The sequence below is a fragment of the Giraffa tippelskirchi genome, chromosome 4 (assembly GCF_054371585.1).
Source record: "Giraffa tippelskirchi isolate mGirTip1 chromosome 4, T2T-mGirTip1v1.2.pri, whole genome shotgun sequence".
Taxonomy (NCBI): domain Eukaryota; kingdom Metazoa; phylum Chordata; class Mammalia; order Artiodactyla; family Giraffidae; genus Giraffa; species Giraffa tippelskirchi.
In genome coordinates, this window is record NC_137278.1 from 157,631,558 (window position 1) to 157,648,566 (window position 17,009).

The 17,009-nt window shown below is 40.1% G+C and overlaps 2 protein-coding genes across 5 annotated transcripts in view; one reads left to right on the forward strand and one right to left on the reverse strand.

The window, feature by feature from the left end:
• Positions 1-17,009, forward strand: part of TESPA1 (thymocyte expressed, positive selection associated 1) — a 276,752-nt gene that overhangs the window by 197,647 nt on the left and 62,096 nt on the right. The gene's annotated exons all lie outside the window — the stretch shown is intronic.
• NEUROD4 (neuronal differentiation 4) lies at positions 73-12,858 on the reverse strand. The gene is made up of 2 exons (XM_081588514.1): positions 12,769-12,858; positions 73-3,556 (listed from the first exon to the last, which is right to left on the reverse strand). Exon 2 carries the CDS (start codon positions 3,545-3,547, stop codon positions 2,555-2,557), a length of 993 nt encoding a protein of 330 aa, XP_081444640.1. The 5' UTR covers positions 3,548-3,556; positions 12,769-12,858; the 3' UTR covers positions 73-2,554.

A 17,009-nucleotide genomic window follows, 5' to 3' on the forward strand; every position in this document is an offset into this window, starting at 1 on the left:
TTAGAGCCCAAGAAAATTAATAGGTGAGAATGAAGAAAACCTTCGAAGACTGACAATGCAAATGCAACACAATGTCTATTAAGACTCACAGCTTTATTTCTGCTAGAAAAAGGGAAAACATTTTTTTTTTTACAAAATGTTTAAACAATTGCTTTGCATTATAAGATAAAGTCCCCAGAAGAAAAAGACCATCCAGGGTTGGACAGTAGGTTCTTTCCAATTACACGGCATTTACAAATTTTATTCAATTATGAAATCTCTGAACAATCCCACACTTGTTCACAGATACCATAGTCCCTAAAAGCATAAACAATGAGCCAAAATGATTGGCTCATCTTAGAGTGAAGAAAAAAAATCTAAGAAATATTAACTTGCATAGCCATTCAAATTATTGCTGCTTTTTATAAAATTATTATAGGTAACTTTGCACTAACTTCCTCCTTTGCCCTCACCCCAAAACTCAGAAATTCCTAGCAAAATTATGAGCTACTTTCCAAATGAAGTCTTGCGGAGGGTTTGCAAGCACATGTATAGAACCTAAGGAATTTGCATGAAAATGAGAAATAAATTAAATAAATAATATCTAATAAATAACTCAGACAACATTCATTATCTACAAACTTAAATGCCACAAAATGCTAACTTCAAGGATAGCTTCCCCCACCCCCATAACCTCTCAGGAAGGTAAGAACCAGTATAGACTCAGAAAGCACATAGGATGGCTTCATAAATCATTTTACTTGTCTATTTATTCCCTCTAGGGCAAATCGTGGTGAGGGGAACCACTTTGGTGGCTGATGGGGTTTAGGATCTCTCTTCAAGGGTACTTTCAAGTAGATTTACAAATTAAGGGTACAAAAAAAGTAGGGTTAGTGTTGCAAGCAAAATGGAAAGAAAATTACTTCGTCTATAAGGAGATAATAAGAAAAGGGTTAAAAACAAAGTCAATACACAAATAGTTTGGCAGGTTTTAGGGGTTAGCTGAGCTGTAGAAAATGACATACTAATCTGCCTTATCAATTTTATTCATTGGCCCTATTTGTGTACCCTGCCTGCTTCCTAAACTTATCCTCTCTGGCAGGAGCAGGATATGATCCACTATCATGTAAACCATGTAGGCTTTTGGTTTGTTTTAAGTAATTGTTCTGGCAGGTTGAACAGGACAGTGAAACTTCTCAGATCACATTTCTCTGGGAAAAAATAAACTTGACAAAATGACTGCTAATATAAAGGAAAGAAGAGTTACATGAAGAAAATAAACATCCTGCAAATCAGGATAAATCTGTGATGAAGACATAAATTGGTAAAAGCATTTGCTGACCTTGGATTTGATTTCTACATCCCTAAGTTTGGTCACTTGAAATGTTATCTACAATATGTAATAACATATTTTAAAAGTGAAGAAGAGGTAACAATTAGTGGGAAAGAAGATAAGGAATTATATATGTTGGGAAAATTCAAGTTTGGTCAATAAATTGACTGGTGCTTGTGCTTTGAGAAAATATGCATGGGCGGATGTTGGTGGGTTTTAGCCATGCTTTCTTTAACCAAATGAAATTCATCTTGCCAAAGAAAACCTAGTGGTTTTCCTATGGACAGGTTGAGAGTCCCAAAATCATGGTTAGTATCCAATGGCCATTTTATTGCTCTTGAATGTGACCTGGGTTGTTTGCTGATTCCAAAGCAGTACCTGAGCTTCATCAGAATTTCCACGCCTCTCTGGTTATGAAGGTCATGAACTGATTCTCCAAGTCCCGTTGGCTTGGAGGAGTCTAAGGTTACAGTGTCTTGTTTGCCCCACTTCGAGTACTGAGAAAAGTGCTTTTGAAATGTTATCAAGAATCAAGTTGGTATGAGATCTCTATTATGGTTCTCAAATTACTAAGGAAGATATGTTCAGCTTTCATCCCAGTAAGAAATAGAGCTAATCTCTTGAAGAACATTATTCACAGTGACAGTCAAGGTAGAATGTCAGCCTCTGGAAGCTATTTTTAGATGGATGCAAAGAAGTCCTTTCATCGAGTCCAAAAGACATGCAACTGGTGCTCCTTTGGCAATTCCATCCGATCATTCCACACACAGTGTCCATTGCCTATTACTCCTCAATCCTTCCACTGTTAAGAAGTTTGTAGGAATGACCTACAAAGTCATAGAATTTCATAACTGTGAAGAACTTCAGAAATTATCTAAACTTAGAACAATTGCCTGATTTACCAGTAAGTAAACAGAGGCCAGAAATGAAAAACAAATCGGCATAGACAATCCAATGAGTTTTGGCACCACTAGGATAAGACCCAGGGTTTCTGATCTATTTTCACATGATTGTAAACAATCAAATAATTTCTTGTGAGGACCCAAAATAAAGGAATCAATACAATATGAGAAATTGATGAGAAAGGACGGTGACAGGTTAAGGAGCCCCAAAGGGCCTAGGACTATTGTCTTTGATATATATCTATAGGGTCCCATTAAGGTCACTGAATCCTCAGCTCAATGACTTGAGCTATGGAAAACATCTCCAGACATCTTTCTCTGAAATGCTGGTCTGACTGCCCTAGTCAGTGAAGATTGTATTGAGTTGGGCCCCGATGCTATGGTGGGGGTAAGAATCATAGGACATATCTATGGGAACATCATAGCGGGGGGTGCCAGCCTGAAAAGGAGTTGAATGCACATGCCCTGAGCTTAGATTTGCAGAGGGGTAATGTGGCATGAAACTGTAGGATTTATCCAGGTCAGGGGAGCCATCTTGCTTCAAGGAGAAGTTCCCGCTGATGCTCAGGGGTGGAGTAAGTGGGCCCTCATAAGGTGGTGTGCTGCAGTCAGGTGGGTGGCTCCCAAAAGATGACTCTCCCAGACTCTTGAATACTGGGGGTTTGAGATTAATAAGATGCGTTTCCATATGGCCATAAGGAGGGCTGGGGAGCCCGGGAGATTGATAGTTGAAGTTGTGGACAGAGATGGCAGAGTCACAAATAGATTTCTCTTCACGCTTTTCCAGGAGGACGGACTGAGAGCCCAGCTGGAGGCATCCAGCCACCAGGTTGCTTGTAGGCTGAGAGAGCCCTTTGCAGAGCATCTCCACAAAGCCCTTCCCTTCAGGTGTCTGTCCAGTTTCTAGGACCTCAGACAAAGCCCAAATATAGTTCCTGGCCAGTCTAAGAGTCTCTATCTTGGAGAGCTTTTGGGTCTTAGAGTAGCATGGCATGACCCTCCTCAGATTGTCCAGGGCATCGTTCAGGCCATGCATCCGGGTCCGTTCCCTAGCATTAGCCTTGACTCTTCGAGCCCTGAATCTCTCAAGGCGAGCTTTTGTCATCTTCTTTTTCTTGGGACCTCTTCTTTTAGGCTTCTCCCCATCTTCTTCCTCCTCTTCTTCCTCCTCAATACTGTCATGATCTTCAGCTAAGCTGCCAAGGATTCCATAAGCAGCCGGTCTTCTCTCCTCCTCCTTTACCTCATTCTGAGAGGCCAGACCTTTGTCCATCCAAGATGGTGTGTTGACCAACTCTGTCATCTCCTTGGGTTTCACATAAGCTTTTGCCATCTCCAGACTCTGGAAAAGAAACAGCAATGGTTAGTGCCTGTGAACATTAAACTTTCTTTTTACATCTTAGATGTAAAGCACAGAATTTGTATTGGAATTCAACTTATGATTATCTACCCCAAACCCTCCACTCTAAATAACAAATCTAAACTCAAGTAAATGCCCAGCACGCTCATTTAACTGTAGTATATATAAGAAAGTCAACTATAGAAAAAGGAAATTGACTTGATTATTCATTGCAGAGTCAATACCTAACTCTTTTTATCCTCCAGTTCTTCATCTCATGGATATTTTATTCAAAAACAGCTGATATACCACTCAAAACATGTTTTTCTTTCTTAGATTTCTTTCTTTTCTTTATCAGATCATAAAAGGAAATAGCTAAGGTGGGCATATAAATTATTGTCCAAATACAGAAACTTCTGGAAGGGAACGAAGATGCTGAAGTAGTTATAATTAGATAATATGTAAACAATAATTGTAATTATTACAAAGTTTTAAAGCATATCAAGTGATAACATTAATAAATTGTTGTATATTTACATCACAGAATACATGAGAAACTGTAGTGAGATCATTCAGACTTTGTTCATGTTCTACAAAGGACTACTCAACCTCTATTTAGAGACATCACATACGTCTAACCCCTAACATCCCTTGTCTCCCGCTGACTCTGCTGGTACACCATATGATCATGAAATATTTCTCTCACCATGGCCAAAAGAGCACTTAGTTTTTCGGTAAGCACTTTGTGGTCTGTCTAATGTTAGTGGTATTAGAGGTGTTAGTCACATTGTGTCTAGAAAGAGTCTGGAAAACAGAGGAGGTTACCACTGATTATCTTTCAAATCCACCCATATGTTAAAAGTGAGAACTCTTCATTGAACATGTATCTCACACCACCAGACAAGAAAATGGCAGCAGCTAGAATTACAAGGCAGAGTTCTACCAAACCTATTTAATATTATCTTCGTGCAGCTATTATAATAAGATTTCATTAAAAATGAAAAATCTGGAACAGATTTTACACTTCACCAAACAGTGACTGCAAACATAGCAAAGACTATTTCAGGCAAATATGCAAATAGTCTAACTATTTTAGCTCACTTGCCTAACAGACACTGTTTAGTCAGAATTTTCTATGAAAAATAGTAAAACTTATTTGAAAACCAGAAGAGACTGGTTGTTTAGTCAACATTTAGCATTCAATTCTGAAAGAGCCTGAATTGTTTTGAGATTTGTTGAGAGATTTGTAGGTATATAGTTTACCCAATAAAAGTACTGATAAACTCCATTGGGCCATCCCAGTTCACCAGCTAGTTTTTGAGATGTTAAACCTTCCATTACCTTTGTATATCAGAAAAGGGAGGACATGATAAGTGTTTTTTGATCCTTGAGGCTTGAGCGTCAAATCAATGAATGCAAGAATTAGTATGTCGCTTTTAAAAGTATAAATATATGGTTTGATTTGTTTCTGGTAATCTGAGCTTGTTTTCCTTGTAACCTCATTTACCTCCTATAAATAATTAATGCGACTGCATGGCAAAAACAGCCTAGGTTTCATGTTAATCAGCACGGAAATCATGTCAGCTTGACTTACTCACTTAATAGGCTTCCTGGGCAAGCAGCTTTATTGAAAACACACGTTCAAACCTATTGGTCAACTGGCTGCCCAGGCCAAATCAGAAAATCCCACTTTTAATATGGATGATGGAGCTTGTGTGCTGAACTGCACTTCTAACACAGGCAAATATCCAGAGGGCGGGTGAAAGACCTAATTAACTTTCTGTTAAAGTAACACAGACCTTTCAGAGGCAGGTGCACTCTGAGGCCAGAGAGGACGGAGTGGGCTTGGGAAACCTAATGTTCCACACATCACTGTAATACCATTTGTGTAGTCTTATAGCAAAATGTTGAGGGAAAAGGGAACTCTGATGCTCATTTTATAGTTGAGGTCACTGCAGGTCAGGTAGATTAAGTAATGGAAATGCGAAAACATAGAGCAGGTAGAGTAAGACATAGCACCAGTTCTTCTGATTCCAAATACTAGGTTTTATACTTTTTTCCTTTTTATTTTCATCACAACTACCAGAAGAAACAACGAGACTTTGACTTCGGGAGATGTGGGTCAGTAGAGCTAAGTCAGTAGGAAATGATCCTCATCCAAAGGGAGGCTCGTTTAAGAGTTCTCTGCTTTCTAAACTCTCATATTCTAGGATTCCTTCCTCTTCCAAGCTAAATTCTTGTTGTTTTTGCTCATTTATTCTCCCCTCTTTTTTTTAAACTCTGTTTCCTTCTCCTTTGCCACTTTCTTCTCTTTCTCTCAGCTCCTTTTCATTGTCATCATTAGCACTGGGTGGTACATACATGCATGAAGAGGAGAGAAGGAAGATGCAGGAAAGGAGAGTTTCTTCAATTGTCCTAAAACCAAATACTATCCCAGGCTCTGCATGTGAGTTTTTTTTATCATCCCCACCTCTATGCCTCTGGACACTAGCCAAGTGCTGTCTACCCTCACACCCACCCCAACATGGGAGTAGATCAGAACAGGCTACATTTTGCCTTTAACATAATTGGATGGTTTCTGTAAGAGTCAAAGAGCTGCTTTCAAATCAGATTTGCAGCAGGTATAAAGGAAAAGAGCCAAAAGACTTTGGCTACAACAATTAAAAGGGAAACAAGTTTTCATCTTTGTTCTCTTACTGACCATAGAAAGGACATAGATAGCTCCAGTTTAACTTTCTCTATTCTCATAAATACTGGTCCATAAGCTCTGAGAGAATCCCGTGAATATATAGTGTGGTTTCAAAACATGGAAGCTGGAATAACACGCATTCTAGTCCCAGCTCTTTTAATTCCTGGTAATTGGTCTCAAACACAGTACATAAGCTCTCTGATCTTTCACTTCCTCTTTGATAAAGTGAGGATAAGATATGTTCTATGTGGTTTTGCAAGACAAAAAATATGAGAAAGGATTTTGTAAACTTTTAATGATATAAAACATTGTCCATATATTTATTTGTTTTCTGTTTATTCTGGGGTTTTCTTATCAAATTCATTCACACATCTGCTTATTCAGAAATACAAATTATTCTTCATGGATGAATAGTAAAAGGAAACTGTATTAATTACTGTGACCCTGATTATCTGGATGGAACCTCCTCTGATTGGCTCAGAAGATCACCTGACAATTGCCTAATAACTTCCCTAATAACAGTTGCCTTCCCTTTTACCCAGGTTGGCTAGACAGCGCAAACCTTGGAGTCAGACTGTGCATGTGTGCTCATTCACTCAGTCCCTTTTGACTCTGCATCCCCATGGACTGCAGCATCTCCTGCATCTCCTGCACTGGCAGGCAGAAGCTTTACCACTGAGCCACTACCTGGGTTCAGATTTCAGCTCAATTACTTACCAGATATGTGGTCTTGAGCAAGTTTCATAATCTTTCTGTCCAGTCTTCTCTTTAAAATGGGAATAATCATGGCTCTACCTCACTAAATTATTGTGAGCATAAATACATTTAAAGACTTTGAATAGTGCCAGATATTGTAAATGCCATGTAATTGTGAGGTATTTTGTTCCTAAAGTTCACCATGAGTTTTTCTGGCCACAAGGACAAAATAGGTGTAATTACAGTCTATGCTTAATGTTGATTTTATGCCAGTAAAAACCAATGGCTCCATCTCAACACTAATTTCAAAAACTTCCCTGATAAACCCTCTCCCCCAACCTCCTAATGAAATGAAATTTTAAAGCTCCTATTCTGTTACTAAGGATGAGGGAGCAGAACTCTATCCTCTGCCTCTGCTGGGTTGACTAAAACTCTTCCACCATGGTCCAGAAGGAAGTTAACTTCTTTTATCCTGTTTTATAACTCCAAGACAGCAGTTGGCTGGACTCCTCCTCAGTCACATGAATTTTCAGGGTCATAAAGTTTCTGGTGGAATACAGACCACCCTTGGCACTTGGACATTTTTCCTTTGTCTCTGATTAAACAATATTTGGGATAAGACTTTCCTACCAGAATCAAGGGCCAGACCACTGAGGAGAAAAATCAAGAGTCTCTCAAATAGAAGTAAAAGCCAGGACTCCCCAAATATACAGAAGAAAACCTTTCCTTTGACTTTTTCCACCTAAATATCTTCAATGCATCAAAAGGTCAGCAGGGGAAAAAATATAAACATCCAGTTTTTGATTTGCGAGTTGAAAATGTATGTGATGCGCTTCTGAGTTTCAATCAAGGAAACCAACTTGGCTCTGTCCAGAACAGGTAACTAATTCTACCATGGTTCTCAACCTGTTCATGAACCAGCTCCGAGGTGTATCAAAAAAAGCATGAACTCAAAACTGTGTTCCATCACTCACTTATTATATGAGCACAAAAAAATATTTTAATTCTTTTACCCTTGGGGCAAAATGGTCATAATATTTTTGTCTTTCATATCTCATTTAGAAGCTTTTATGAAAGCAAATACTTTGTAAAGTTATTATGCAAATGTAAAGATAAAAGCTGTATGGAAAAATCTATACTACTATTGCACAAAGTTCTGTGATACACCATTTTTAGGTGTCCCCAATTCCTAGAAAAGAAATTAGCTCTCAAAATTTACATGAATCAGACTCAAATAAGATGAAAATCAATGAATACTGGCTCTGGAGATACAATAAAGGCTCCCCTGTACCCCCAAATACATTCTGATCTTTTAAAGCTCATTTTATCTTTTAATTTTAGAATTTGGATTTCCTTGTGCATCTACACTTTATACAGAATTTTTCCCTTTCTTTAGGATTCTTCTGTGAAATTTCAAGTTTGGACAATTCTCTCAAATTCAATTTTTTTCCCACTTTTTTTCATTTAAAAAAAAAATCTGTTCTGTAAAACAAAAAGTTTTGCTTAGGCAATGATTATGATGACCCAATACTTTCATCCTTGGTGAAGGGAATGGCAACCCACTCCAGTATTCTTCCCTAGAAAATTCCATGGACAGAGCAGCCTGAAGAGCTACAGTCTATGGTATCCTAAAGAGTTGGACTGTAGGAGGAAATGGCAACCCAATCCAGTATTCTTGCCTGGAGAATCCCATGAACAGAGGAGCCTGGCAGGCTACAGTCTATGGGGTCGCAAGAGTTGGACACGACTGAGCAACTAAGCACACACAATACTTTCATCACTGAGGCTGAGGTCTTTGGGCATTACTGTCATGTGGGACTGTCCTGGAAGCTGATTGTACTAACGTCACCTCCTGATCCTATGACTAAATCCTAAATACAAAAAGGACAGGGACTATTCAGTCCAGTTTCTTGCGAATGTAAGGATCAGAGAGACTAATGTCTTGTTTGGATTTACAGAGTCTTTGCACTGACGACAGGATGCAAACCAGGGTGCTCATAAATCGTGCTGCCTGGAAACAGCCAGTAGGCTGTTCTGCACTCTTCCTATTCAACCTTTTGGGTTTCCCTGGTGGCTCAGATGGTAAAGAATCTGCCTGCAATGCAGGAGACCTGGGTTCAATCCCTGTGTCAGGAAGATTCTCTGGAGAAGGGAATGGCTACCCACGCCAGTCTTCTTGCCTGGAGAATTCCGTGGACAGAGGATCCTGGTGGGCTATACAGTCCGTGGGGTTGCAAAGAGTCAGACACAACTGAGCGACTAACACTATTCAGTCTTTACACACTCCCATTTTCCTTCTTGATTAGTACTTGTACACACACACACACCCCTTATCCAGCATAGCCACATCATACTTTAGTTTTCATAGCCTCAGATCCTGATGGTGAACTTGGCCAACAGAAATTACTCAGTCCTTCAGTTTTCCCTCCTTGTCCTTCAGCATTTCATCTCTGGTCCCTTTGTCAAAGTGAGGGAGGCATTTTACATATATTATTATTTTTCTGAACATATTTCTAGGAGTAGGTGAATGATAAAAGACAGAGGAGGCAAAACTATACATAGACAATCTTTCTTTTCTGATTGCCCATCTGAAAGAGCTGAGGAAGAGGAAATGTTTTTCACTGATGCCAACAGTCTAAGGACTTTCAGCCGAGCAAATGGGGGCCAATGGTGAAAACATATCCCTTGGCTTGACAGCATCTTCTCTCCTTCTCTTTTCTATTTTCATCCTCCCTACCCCATTCCCTTTACTCCTCCCATAGCCAAAAATGCTGTGAACTGAATGGTGGATTTGGTCAATTCTTTCAACATATTTGGTGACCCACCTCAGGAAAGCAGTTAAATTCTTTGGCCCTTTTCTTCTGCATCAATAAAATGGAAAAATGGGTTTGATAGGAATGGTGGACAATTTATAAACCCTATTTTATAAAAGTGATTGAGCATATCTGAGTTTCACTTTGAGTGACAGATCCTTGGGAATTAGTCAAATTATTACAATTATTACAAATTATTACAATTAATATCTGTCCATAAATGTTCTTTCTCTGCTTCTCCATTCAAGTTTCCTAAATCCTACTCCCTTCTTACTTAGCCCAGAAAAGACTTACCTCACCCCAATTGCTCCTCTAGGTCCACAGGAACTACCCACAGAAACTTCCGTAATCCCCGTACCACCCCATCGCTGGCTCACCTCTGTCAGTAGCAATCCCTGGAGTGAACTCTGTGAATCTGTGTCCCGGAGGAGACTTAGAGAAGCCAAGTCTCCCTGACCATCCAGAGCGTAGGAGGAGGTGCTTTTAGCGATCCATGTTAAACCCGGCCACTGCCTCTTAGAATTGCCCCCGGGTCTGGTTTCCCTGACTGCTACTTATTCTACTCCTTCCTTGGAGTTCTATATGCTCCTTCAGGACTCCTTTAGGCTGATGCAGCTGGTTTAGTCGGTCTTCAGTACCTCCTCTCCCTGGTTAGTTCCCTGGAGTGGAGCTTTCAGGACCACAGCCTCTGGGCAGCTCCTGCGCTCTCGCCCAGAGCCTCAGAGTTGCAGCAGTTTTGATTGCTTTCCCAGCTGTCCAGGGAGGGGTGATGCTGCCGGCAATCTAACTCCTCCCCTTCCCCAGCTGAAAGGCACGCCCACTTCAAAGGGCTCCTCTGGTCAGGTCCAGCTGAGCCATTCGTTTGTTTGTTTAAATGGGGATAGAGGTTAGTAGGAGGGGAATGTGAGAGAAGAGCTGCTGAAGTTGAGAGGTAAAGAAAAAGAGGACTGGAAATTTTTGTAGTTAAAAAGATAAGAAATGGGACTTGACCAAAGGGCAATACAGGGAAAGAGAATTGGTGGTAAACTTGGATAAAGGGCTACTAAGGGCAAATAAAATATATTGGCCCATGTCTAAAAGTCAAAAAAAAAAAAAAAAAAAAAAGCTGAGAAAGATGCATGCCCAGGGCACAGCATCAATGACTGTTATCTTACACATGTGGACTGGTGTCTTTGGCTTTAAAACTTCCAAACTCTAAAAGTAGAAGAATTATCTTCCTCTCCCTTCTTTCAAACTTGTCAAACTTATTCCCATTTAAAACCTTTTAATTTTATCTAGTGACTATAGACAAAGCTGTATCTATATTTACTATCCTGTTCTTTCAACTTTACTGTTTGTTTGAAATTTTAAAAACAAAAAGCAAATGAATGAAATATTTCATTCTGAGGACACTTAACTCCTCAAATTACAAAGGAGGATCCAGTATTGTTTTTCAAAAGTACATTATTAAGCATTCAGGTAGAAAAAGTTCACCTGGGGGGTAATGAATTTGGAAGGAAAGAAGGGTCAAGTAATTCCTAAAACTCCTGTGGCATTTTGAAGTTAGATTAAATCGCTAGAAGAGAAAAAAGAAAACTACATCTGTAAAGATTTAAAGAAAATACATGTATATGCTTTATGACAGAGAGCTATCTGTGGACCAGACTACCAAGTCGAAGTGTGGAATCTTCATTGTAGAGATTGTCAAATTTGGAATACTACCTGGTGTAAAAAATTTACCAAGATCAAATAAATAATTGTGAGTTCCTTTTAAGGTATAAAGGATTTTACAATCTTCTAGTCATTCTGAGGAGGAAATGGTTGCATGAACTTTAATAGTTTGACTTCATTTCTGGCATCAATTTTCAATTCTGTAAAATGATCTAATTACTTAAGTGTTTTCTAGCAGTAGCAGATAGGATTCTCAACCTCTTTTTGAAATTGACTTGAAGGCAATTCTCCAGGCTTTTTGGAAATTGGTAAAGTTACTTTACCAATGTAACAAGCACATGTTTGTGACAGAGATGAAGAGTTATGCCTTGTTGTAAGGAAAAGTGCAAAAGTTTAAAAGAAAACATAGTTTCACTGCCAATAAAGTTGAAAGAAATACCGCAGGTTTGAAATTGTTAATTTTTTTCTAATTCTAATATAGGTGTCATGTGACTCTTGTCCTTCCCCAAAAGCTAGAAAATAGAAATTAATACTTTGTTTTATAGGAAGTTGTTCATAGGAAAATTTCAACGCTCTTACTAATCTTTTTTACATCCCTATCCAGGAAATATCTGCTCAGTAAAATAAACTTCATTTCAGAGTCATTAAATAACACATGCTAGGAATGGTGGACTTCTAAAAACCAAATCAGAATCTACTCCTCAGCCAGAGGAAATTTATCTATGGAGGAATTTGTGTTTAAGGGTACAGCTGCAATAAGCATGTATAGGATGGATTGATCTCGTTTGTGTCTTCCAAGCCACCTCCTTGGATGTTTGAGAGCTGATGATACTAGTGATGTTAGGATCCTGCCCCTGAAATGTTCAGAGGGCAGGGAGGAGATTAGCAGAAAGGTGAACATATTGAGACAAAGATGAGGGTGGGGACAGAACATTCTGTGGGGCTTCTTGCTTTAGCTGACAGATGTGAGGAACTGGACACAATAGGATTAGCTCTCAAAACACGTTTAATTGTGTGTTCGTGTGTGTGCCTGCGCGTGCAGCCTTGGCAGGGAGTCGAGGAGGGTGCTGAGTTTTCTTTAAGAGCTGCCTTTTTCAGAGGGAAGGGTGGAATCTGTTTCATCAGGGTCCCCCTCATCACAGCTCCTGGACGGTTAGACACTTGGCTATTCAACTCGGAGCAGGAAGGCGGCGGGTCTCGGCGGGGAGGGGGAGGGGTGGGGATGCAGTCGGGAGAGGCCAGGGGGTGGTGGCTGAATGCCGGGCAGTTGTACTCAGTCTCCTCCCCCAACACGGTTTGTGGGCCAGAGGGCCAATCCCCAGCCCTTCCTTCTTTCTCTGCTGCTTTTTGTAAAGGTCTGAGCTAACCTGTTAGAACCATCTGCTGGGCTCGGGGGGAAAACGCAACCAGCGCTCAGTGGCCGGCCCACGGGCCTGACGGCCAGGAGCCATTGAAACGGAGAGGAGGGAGGCAACAGGCAGATTTATGGGCAGCAATCTGTTACCAACCCCCGCCCCCAAGGCCCCTCTGCCAGGAGACAGCTTGATAATCCATCAACCTCACTAATGAATTAATTAGTATTCCCAGTAATCCCGACCCCCAAAGGGAACTGGCCTGCGGGCCCCTAAGAGCCCTGGAAACTGCCTTCTTTGACCAGACACTGAAGACCAGGGACCAGTACCTGACATCGGTCCCCAGGGTGCTGAGCTGCAAGCTGCAGAGCCTGTTGGGAAAGATCCCCAGATGTCCGCCTTCTCACCTTCCCCTGGGAGATGGCTGGCTTTTGCTGAATTAAAACCAAATGGAGTCCCAGAGCCATAAATTAGGGACTGTAGAGAGTAGGACGATGAACTTTCAGAAAGTGAGAATTCTGGCTGCCCACATTCCGGGTAAAACTTGAGCAGTTCTTAAAGATATTCTCCAAAGACTAGTACAGGGTTGAGATGGGCCAGGGATGGGGGCAGAAGCTCAGCACTCCGGGCGGGAAATAGTACAGGGTCAAAGATAATTATGAAACAGGTTGGAGCAAAATGTCATGAATCCCTATTGAATAAGAAGACTGGAGTAACACAGAGGTGTCAGCTGAGTTTCTGAACAGTCTGGAAACGGGGAGTTTCAATAACCCTCCCTTAAACTTCAAAGTCCTTCATTCTTCCACTCTGTGATGGAGTGGGATGAGAAAAGCTTGGGAGTAAGGAAAGCTTTGTTCTTAAACCTGTGTCTGCCCCTAATTGTGCAGCCATAATGAGTGATCTAAGCTCTCTGGGTCTCATGTCACCAGTCAATAACCAGGTTGGATTACGATCTCTTGGGTTTCTTCAGGCTCTACCATTCAGCAATGATGACATAGTTAAATGTTAGAGTGCCCCTTTGAGGGCAATTAACACTAGTCCATTCAAAAGCCTTCGGTCTGAGTTCCCAAGTTTGAATAGGTAACAAATGAAGTTAGTGACAAAAAGGGGTCTAGAAACTAGGTAATAGTCTTGGGTGTATCTTCTGCTTGGGAATCCCCAGATTCCTTGTCTCTTTGGGGAAGAACATTTGACTCAAGCTTCTCTCGCACTATTCACTCAAGGCCTGTACATTTGGGCGTTCACTGGCCATACAGAGTGACTCATTCCAGCTACAAAAAATGCTACCATTTATTGAAATCTGTTGGGAAACATCTGCACCTTTGAATGCACTGTATTCTCTGCCTCCCGCATCATTTTCTCTACATCCTCACCAACATTTGTTATTTGTAGACTTTTTAAAATAATTTCTCATGTGGTTTTAATTTGCATTTCCCTAATAGTGATGTTGAACATCTTTTCACATACCTATTGGCCATCTGTATGTCTTCTTCAGAAAAATGTCTATTCACCTCCTCCCCCATTTCTTAATCTTTATTGATTTATTTATTTATTTTGCCATTGTTGAGCTGTATAAGTTCTTGATGTATTTTTGGATGTTAACCCCTTATCAGATATATCATTAGCAAATATCTTCTCCCATTAAGTAGATTGTCTTTTTGCTTTATTGATGGTTTCCTGTGCTGTGCAGAAGTGGTTTTTTGTTTGTTTGTTTGATTTAGTCCCATTTGTCTCCTTTTCGTTTTCCTTGCCTAAGGAGACATATGAGTTAAGTTACTGCTAAGACCAGTGTCAAAGAGCCGACTGTCTATGCTTCCTGCTAAGAGTTTTATGATGTTGGGTCTTACATTCAAGTCTTTAATCCATTCTGAGTTGTTTTTTGTGTAAGATGTGAGATATTGGTCTACTTTCTTTTTCTTTCTTTTCTTTTTTTTTTTTTGCATGTCAATTCAGTTTCAGTTGCTCAGTCGTGTCCGACTCTTTGTGACCCCATGGACTGCAGCACACCAGGCTTCTCTGTCCATCACCAACTCCAGGAGCTTGCTCAAACTCATGTCGGTTGAGTCGGTGATGCCATCCAACCATCTCATCCTCTGTCATCCCCTTTTCCTCCTGCCTTCAATCTTTCCCAGCATCAGGGTCTTTTCCAGTGAGTCAGTTCTTCGTATCAGGTGGCCAAAGTATTGGAGTTACAGCTTCAGCATCAGGCCTTCCAATGAATATGCAGGGCTGATTTCCTTTAGGATGGACTGGTTGGATCTCCTTGAAGTCCAAGGGACTCTCAAGACTGTTCTCCAAAACCACAGTTCAAAAGCATCAATTCTTCGGTGCTCAGCTTTCTTTACAGTCCAACTCTCACATCCATACATGACTACTGGAAAAACCATAGCTTTGACTAGACAGAGCTTTGTTGACAAAGTAATGTCCCTGCTTTTTAATATGCTGTCTAGGTTGGTCATAGCTTTTCTTCCAAGGAGCAAGCGTCTTTTAATTTCATGGCTGCAGTCACCATCTGCAGTGATTTTGGAGCCCAAGAAAATAAAGTCTGTCACTGTTTCCATTGTTTCCCAATGTTTTTGCATGTGGCTGTCCATTTTTCCCAATACCACTTATTGAAGAGACTATCATTTCTCCATTTTTATGTTTGTTGCTTCTTTGTCATAAATTAGCTGTCCATATATGTGTGGGTTTATTTCTGGGCTCTCAATTCTAAACTAAAATTTCTCATTTTTAACCAACTTTCAATATCCAGAAAATCAAATTACATAAATATATATTTCAAACCTCCACTTCTTCATGTCTTTTATATATATATATATTCTACTTTTTATTTTTATTCTTCTATTATTTGGGGAGAGCTGTACCACATGGCTTGTGTGATTTTAATTCCTTAACTGGGGATTGAACCCAGGCCCTCAGTACTGAGAGATCAGAGTCTTAACCATTGGACCACCAGGAAAATCCCTCTCCATGTCTAACATAATTACGTATGTGCCATGGAACCATGTATGGACCAGAAGTGTTCATTGCAGTATTGTTTTTAATACACAAATAATTTTTGAATACATTACATAACCAATGGGTTAGCCAAATAATAATAGAATACTTTCTGATTTGCATGAGTTGGTATATTTGTCCTTAAAAGAAATGTACTTTATGTATTAATATGCTGTGGGGGAAAATGTAAAATGATTTTTAGAAATACAGGTTCAACATGATACAGTTAACCTTTAATATGTACACACATACATTAAATAATAGATACACACACACAAACTGATAACAGTGAGTCTTCTTTTCAGAATATCTCAGGACTGAGATATAAAGTAGATTGATATCAGGCAGGTATTAAAAAACGATTGTTTATATAACAAGTGTCAAATATATATAAGTTTTGAAAGTAAAGTAAGAAAGTGAAGTTGCTCAGTCGTGTCCGACTCTTTGTGACCCCATGGACTGTAGCCTACCAGGCTACTCCATCCATGGGATTTTGCAGGCAAGAATACTGGAGTGGGTTTCCATTTCCTTCTCCAGGAGATCTTTCCCACCCAGGGATCGAACCTGGGTCTCCCACATGGTAGACAGACGCTTTACCGTCTGAGCCACAATTTTGAAAGTAAAATTGATGTTAAAACATGCTGTCTTTAAAATCTCGTTCCCCACTAATAGCCAAACTTATTTTGCTGAAGGATCTTATAGCTCCTTCCAACCCCAAACTCTGGAGTATATGGTAGTATGACTCTTCCATGAAAAGATTGCTTTACTAGCTCCCATTAAGTCTACTCTCATACACTCAGCCCAGGAGCATTTGCCTGATCTTAGTAGCAAACTTTGGGTTGAATTTAAGAGGCTTCTATCAAGCTCTGAGAAATATCTGGTAGGGATAGTGGAGGTTTCCTAAGCATCCAGCCTTAATTTATACTACTGGAAGAAAATTAGGGTAATGAGATGAATAACACCAAGTCTCCTGGGAGGACCAAGCAAAGCATTGCCCTTGGCAGTCTCAGATCACAGCCAAAGCTCAATTACTCTAAGTGGACCCTGCACCATTATGGAAGCTGTTCCCTTGCATCCATAGGAGCTTTCAGTGGTCTGCTCCACAAGGCCAGTTGCTCCAATCATGTCACCTCTCCTAAGCATTCATTGATTGAGTGAGGCAGAAGTCAATGAGAAGAAACTAATTATTAACTATAGTAATTATAGCTAGGCCCTACAGAACATTTAACATCTGTTAGAGACTAAGTGCTTTGCATGTA